Raw genomic sequence first — 6,730 nt, 5'->3', positions numbered from 1 at the left:
TGCTGGTTACTGAGGGACTCACATCACTTCACCATGCGGAGCAATCACGTGATCTAGTGGGGTTCAAGGTTTGTCGCGATGCCCCTTCCGTTGTGAACCTCTTATTTGCTGATGACTCCTTAATTTTGATGACAGAAAATGTAGTGAATGCGAGTAGCTTGAAAACTGTTTTGGATGCTTATTGTGGTGCTTCTGGCTAGCTGGTGAGTGGGGAGAAATCTAGTATTTTCTTCCGCCCGGGTACGGATGTAAACATCAAGGCTCAGATCTGCTCCACCCTCACTATCATGAGTGAGGCTCTGAATGACAAATACTTGGGCCTGCCCTATACCCTTGGACTTGACAAATGGGATAGCTTTCAATATTTGAATGACCGGCTGATCTTGAGATTGTCGGGTTGGAAGGAAAAATGCCTGTCATCTGGAGGTAAAGAAGTGCTAATCAAAGCGGTTGCACAAGCCATAACAACATACGCGATGTCGGTCTTCAAAATTCTTAAGAAAATCTGCAAAGGAATTACATATGCGATCTCGAGTTATTGGTGGGGGGATGATGCATCGCATAAGAGAATGCACTGGTTTGCCTGGTTGAAGATATACATTCCGAAAAGTAGAGGGGGATTGGGGTTCAGAGACATCCATTGTTTCAACCTGGCATTACTAGCAAACAAGTTTGGAGACTTATCGATGACCCCGAGTCTCTCTGTGCTAAGATTCTCAAAGCAAAATATTATCCTGATGATGATATCATGAATGCAAGACTGAAAAAGAAAGCTTCGTTTACATGGCAAAGCATAATGGTTGGAGTGGAAACTTTGAAACATGCACATATCTGGAGGGTTGGTGAAGGTCAAAAGATTAATATATGGGATGATAATTGGATCCCAATATCACCAACAAGGAAGGTTATTTCTAGTAGAGGAGATCATCTACTATCTCGGGTCTCAGACCTCATTGATCAAGTGTCAGGTGACTGGGACTCGTCACTGGTTAATCAGACTTTTTGCACCATTGATGCTGATAGAATACATGCAATTCCACTACTGTTATACAAAATTTCAGATTTCCTGGCGTGGAGTCTCACAAAATCAGGGTATTCATGATAAAGTCTGCTTACCATGCTATATGGGACTCAAAATTTGGCCACAATCAAGAGGGTATGCCATGTTCTTCCGCGCCAACATCTACATGGGACTCGGTGTGGACTCTTTGTTGCCCAGCAAAGATCAAAATCTTTGTATGGAGCATTCTTCAAAGTGCCATTCCATGCCGATCAATCTTAGCCGACAGACATATCAAGATTAAGCCAAATTGTCCATGTTGCAACCAAGGGCCGGAGAACATCCGCCACCTCCTGTTCGAATGTCCTGGTTCAGGTTTGGAAACTCTTTGGAGTGTTGGATGTGATAAAGTGAGGCCTAGCAATGAACCTATGTGGAGAGGCAGTTGTTGATTTCATGCTAAGTTTACCAGACAATCATATCCATGTGTTGGGCTTGCCCAAGCTGAGAGAAACGATGTCTATATGCTGCTGGTTCTTTTGGTGGGAAAGGAGGGAAATTACTCATGGACGTGTCCCACAAACGGGTGAACAAATCAATCTTGTTGTCCGAGTTATGACGGCAAACTTCGTTGCTGCAAATTTCTCAAAACCAAAAGTTCGTGTGGATGGCTGGAAGAAACTAAGGAGGGATTATGTCAAGTTAAATGTGGATGCCAGCTTCGATCAAGACTCCCTTGAAGGGTCTGTAGGTGCTATTATCAGACATCACAACGGCAAGTTTATTGCTGTTGCGAATGAAAAAATAGATATCTGCTATGACGCTTCCAGTGCAGAAGCAATTGCAGTTAGGTTCAATCTTAACCTCACACAAACAGATGCATCTGCAATTGCAGTTAGGTTCAATCTTAACCTCACACAAACAGATGGATGCAGCATAGTTGAAGTTAACTATCATAATGTGGAGATGATTTTAGCACTCAAGGAAGGATATTCATTCTAGTGGCCAGTGCATTTTTTGATGATTGTTATTTTTTGTCTTTGGATTTCAATCATATTATCTTTAACACTATTTTAAAGAGAACAATAAAGTAGCCCATGAGTTAGCTAGACTAGCTAGATTCACCCCTCTGGAACTTGGTTAGATGCAGCCCCAGTAGCTGTTATTCCTTTCATTGTATCTGATGCTACAATTGTAGCCAATTAATAAAGGGGGTGTGATTTAAAAAAAACACAAGCACTTTACAAGTATGCATTCAGAAGCAGGTGTATTTGGTAATATTGCTCGAATCTCTGTTATAAAAAGAGCCGCCAATCTCTGTTATGCAACTCAGCAATGTTGATTGTTATATTGCCAATCTCTATTATATTGCTCCAGAATTAACAATCAACATTGCTGACTTGCAACACAGAGTGACCTCTCTCTATAAGACCAACAGAAAGGGGCCAAATGGGCAATAATGCATTCAAAAGGTGTTCCTGCTAAAGAGAATACCACAGGGAATGGTGAAAAGACATTACATGAGTCACCTCCCGGATACAAGATATTGGTAGACTGGCAATAACTTTCAGTTGGAATGAAGGGAAAATGGAAGATCAGCATGACATCAGTGATTTATTGGGCAAGCTGTTTCACAGAATAGCTGCTAGACCTTCCTTTTGGGCAGGTGGCCTGTTCCCTGGAAATGCAGTGCGAGATACATCAACAAGTGCCTTGAAGCTGTACGGCTCATGCATTGACAGCTCCGAGAGCACCTTCCTGTTCAGTTGGATGTTCTCCTTCATCAGTCCATGCATGAAGTTGCCATAGTTCACCTGGTAGTCAGATGCAAAAAAAAAAAGGGTTACTTAAACAGAAGAATTCAAGGCTGCTAGTGTGTTCTATTTACCTGTTTGTCTTAACATAATCATTCAAAAGATGATATTTCATAAATAAAAATACTATGGTTATTAGACATTACTAGCAAACAGATCGATACATACCCCATGCAGTCGTGTACCAGCATTGATGCGCTCAATCCATAGGGACCGCATGTCTCTCTTCTTGTTACGCCTATCCCTGTAGGAATATTGCAAGGCTTTCTCAACCCTCTCTCGTGCTATCCTTATGCAATTTTTCGCCCTTCCTCTAAATCCCTTTGCCAACTTGAAAATCTTCCCCTTGTTCATTGTGTAGCTAACAGGACTCCCTTCCAACAATCTGAAACAACAGAATTTTAAAAACTGTTAGCCAACACTTAACTAGAAGCAAGCTTTTCTGTACTGATTTTCACTACAAAAATCAAGAAAAAGCTTAACACCTTAAGCCGCCTGCACTACAGTAAAGCCCTACAACGAAACATATGATAACACAAATTCATGTGCATTGTTAGCTCCACACAGAAACACTGCATGCCCACCGAAAATTCAGAACATTTTCCTCTCTGTTTGCTCTGCAAATAGTAACATATGATTCCGTATGACACTCATTTTGATAAACAATAAGATACTAATACAACATATGGCCCTGAACTTTTACTCAACATGAACATCCCGGTGAGGAGTTGAGAAAATGTTCTCTCCCTGCTCCATTGTATAGCACTGCCAAGGGAATAGGGATCCGTTAGGGGTACAGAAAAACTTTTACACAATCCCCACATGGACTGAATGTCGCTCTATTCTATCCCCTCCACCATGATAATTCGTTAGGACTGACAGGGATTTTCATATTTTAACATAGAAACAACTTAATAAATTGGAAAAAATATGCTTCAGGAAATTCACACAATTCTACTCCATCCGTTCATAAATATAAGTATTTTTAAAGATTTCACTAGATGAGTAGATACGGAGCAAAATGGATGAATTTACACTTTAAAATATGTCTATACATCCGTATGTAGTTTTCTAGTGAAAACTCTTAAAAGACTTATATTTAGGAACGGAGGAAGTAGAAAATATCCTAAAAGTCTGAAATTCACACAATTCCAGAAAATATCCTAAAAGTCTCAAATTCACAAAATTCCAGAAGATGTAGCAGGACATATCAACATGCATAGATGGCTCCAAGCGAAGCGGGCGCTAAGATACTAAGGGGGTGATTTCGCTTGGTTACGGGTTCTACCAATGCGGGATTGGCTAACGCAACGGCCTATGTCTCGACCTAATCTCGCCATATGTGGATTAAGATCAGCTGCAGCTGGGCAAATTTTCGCCCTTTATGAAAAAGAAACAGGAATTTACTGGATTTCGTGATTGCGGAAGGAAAAGGGACGTCGGCGACAAGAAAGGTTGTGCGAAATCATACCCTGCCGCTGAAGCGTCGCTCCGTGGGGGCTGCTGCTCGTCGGAAAGCTGGACGGCGGCGGAGGGGGGGGGAGGGTTTGGGGGGCTTTGTTCTAGCGGGGGCTTAGCAGGCGCGGTGGGCACAGCAGCGCAGTGGGCCGGCCTCGAACATCACGATGCATCGTGGGCCACGTTAAAGCGTTTTTTTTAAGCTCTATTATCCATTTTGCCATGTACACATTGTAAGGCGTTTAAGAAAGTACCTTGGAATGCCATCTCATGTGGGCATATCGAAGAATGGAGTTTTAAGTTTCTGAAGGACCGGCTATGGGGCAAAATTCAAGGCTGGATAGAGAAGGTGCTATCTAGTGCAGGGAAGGAGGTACTACTGAAATCGGTGACCCATGCGGTTTCGGTATTTTTCATGTCCTCCTTCAAACTCCCAAGAGGGCTATGTGACCATTTAAATATGCTAATGCGGAAGTTCTGATGGGGATCTAAGGATGGCCATCGAAAGCCTTATTGGTCTCCTGAAAAGATATGACACAACCCAAGGCAATGAGGGTTTGTGGTTCAAAGATTTTGAGCTATTCAATCTAGCAATGCTTGCTAAGCAGGGAAGGTTCATCCTACAGCAGCCTCACTCTGTGAGTGCTAGAATTCTAAAGGGAGTTTATTTCCCGACAACTTCTATTTTACACGCAAGCATTGGCTCCCACCCTAGCCAAATCTGGAGGGCCATCCTAGAAGGAGTGGAGGTTCTAAAACAAGGCCTCATCAAGCGCATTGGCAATGGAGCAACCACTAATGTTTTGGAAGAGAACTAGATTCCTAGGAATGAAATGTTGTGCCCCTTCGGCAGCAAGGTTGTAAACCCCCCAGGCTCGCGGTAGAGTTTATCGATCACACCACGACAACGAGGGATAGACAGTGAGTTGAACACACATTCTTACCCATTGATGTCCCTCAAATTTTGGCGATCCCCATATGTACCAGAAATATTGATAACTACTGGGCCTGGAACTTCAAAATAAACAGTGTGTTTTCAGTTCGGTCGGCATACAGAATGCTCGTTTCGACTCGACAACGTACGAAAACGTGGCTTGATGGCTCCTTGGGATCATCCAGCAGGAACTTTGAGGAAAAAGCATGGAAGCAACTCTGGACTACTCAAGTTCCAGCAAAGGTGAGGATGTTCCTGTGGCGATTCTCAAAACAGCCGCTGCCCACCGAGGATGTGAGAGCACACTGGCACATGTCGACCACTAGCTCTTGCGGGCTATGTGGAGCACCCAACTCCTGGAGGCATTCCTTCATCAAGTGCTTGATGGTACGATGCGTTTGGGCTCTGGAAGCTGGAGATTTGGTAGACCCGCTGGTCTTTCTAACTGAGCCAAGGGCAAAGTATTGGACCTTTTCACTAATGGAGACGTTAGCCCATGCAGGTTTTGTTCATTTGGCGGTTACCCTATGGTCTATCTAGACGGCACGCAGAAAATTTATTCATGAAGGGATCAACCAAAGCCCTCAAGCGACGCATATGTTCATCCAGCGCTTCATATCTGAGCATGATTTGATACAAGAGAAGAATCAGACGAACGTGCAACAAGCTCCCCGGCAACCCAGGCAGATACACATGAGGCCTAGTGCACCACCAGCAGGATATGCTAAAATACACACTGATGGAGTTGTGGTACGGAACCGTGGTGGTTCCCGTGCTGTTGTTTGCCACAATGATGCTGGCAACTTTCTTGGTCGTTCGACTCTAGTTATTGATGGCCAGATCGATCCAGCTACGCTTGAAGTGATCGCTTGCAGAGAGGCGTTGGCCCTTGTGGAGGATCTCCTACTCCATGATTTTGTTATCTCTTCGTATTGCAAGCAGGTGGTGAATGACATCAAACTGGGCAACCAGGGGCGATATGGCTCCATCATCTGAGAAATTAAACTTCGAGTTGTTAATTTTCGTTGTAATTTTATTTTTGAAGGGTGAGCCGTTAATGGCGAGGCCCTTAGTTTAGCTAAGCACTCTCTTAATCTCGAACCAGGGCACCATGTTTGGTTGGCCAACACGCATGATCCGATTTGTATCCCACTTCATGTGGATTATCATCAATAAAGCATTGGCTTTCCCCTCAAAAAAAGGAAAGGTGTTTAGATGTTTAAACCAACACGAGTTATTTTTCATGGAGATCCTATCTCTCCATACCTATTTCTATTAGCAGCAGAGGGCCTCTCAGGCCTCTTAAAATCCCAGAACCGGTCGTCCTAGCTTAGCGGCATTAAGGTGGCGCCAACGTCCCCGGCGGTGAACCATCTTTTATTCGCGGATGACAGCATGTTGTTTTTCACGGCAAGTGTCAATGGAGCGAAGGAGGTATCAAACCTGTTGGTTTCTTATTACATGGCCTCGGGGCAGAGAATCAACACAGAGAAGTCCTCAATCTTATTTAGTAAGAGTTGCCCA

General features: G+C 43.6%; 1 protein-coding gene across 3 annotated transcripts; it reads right to left on the bottom strand.

Moving 5' to 3' along the window:
• Nucleotides 1-2,441: 2,441 nt before the first annotated feature.
• LOC123440214 (50S ribosomal protein L20-like) lies at nucleotides 2,442-4,359 on the bottom strand. Of its 3 annotated transcripts, none has more exons than XM_045116784.1 (3): nucleotides 4,286-4,359; nucleotides 2,983-3,199; nucleotides 2,442-2,814 (listed from the first exon to the last, which is right to left on the bottom strand). In XM_045116784.1, the coding sequence occupies exons 2-3, from the start codon at nucleotides 3,166-3,168 to the stop codon at nucleotides 2,632-2,634; spliced, it is 369 nt and encodes a 122-aa protein (XP_044972719.1). In that variant the 5' UTR covers nucleotides 3,169-3,199; nucleotides 4,286-4,359; the 3' UTR covers nucleotides 2,442-2,631. The 3 variants fall into 3 exon arrangements, with proteins under 3 accessions (XP_044972719.1, XP_044972718.1, XP_044972720.1); XM_045116783.1 differs by lacking the exon at nucleotides 4,286-4,359 and adding an exon at nucleotides 3,523-3,547; XM_045116785.1 differs by lacking the exon at nucleotides 4,286-4,359 and adding an exon at nucleotides 3,300-3,475.
• Nucleotides 4,360-6,730: the final 2,371 nt, after the last annotated feature.

This window comes from Hordeum vulgare, chromosome 3H (genome assembly GCF_904849725.1).
Source record: "Hordeum vulgare subsp. vulgare chromosome 3H, MorexV3_pseudomolecules_assembly, whole genome shotgun sequence".
NCBI lineage: Eukaryota > Viridiplantae > Streptophyta > Magnoliopsida > Poales > Poaceae > Hordeum > Hordeum vulgare.
Note: the sequence above shows the minus strand (reverse complement) of the source record. Positions and strands in the feature narration are given on the sequence as shown.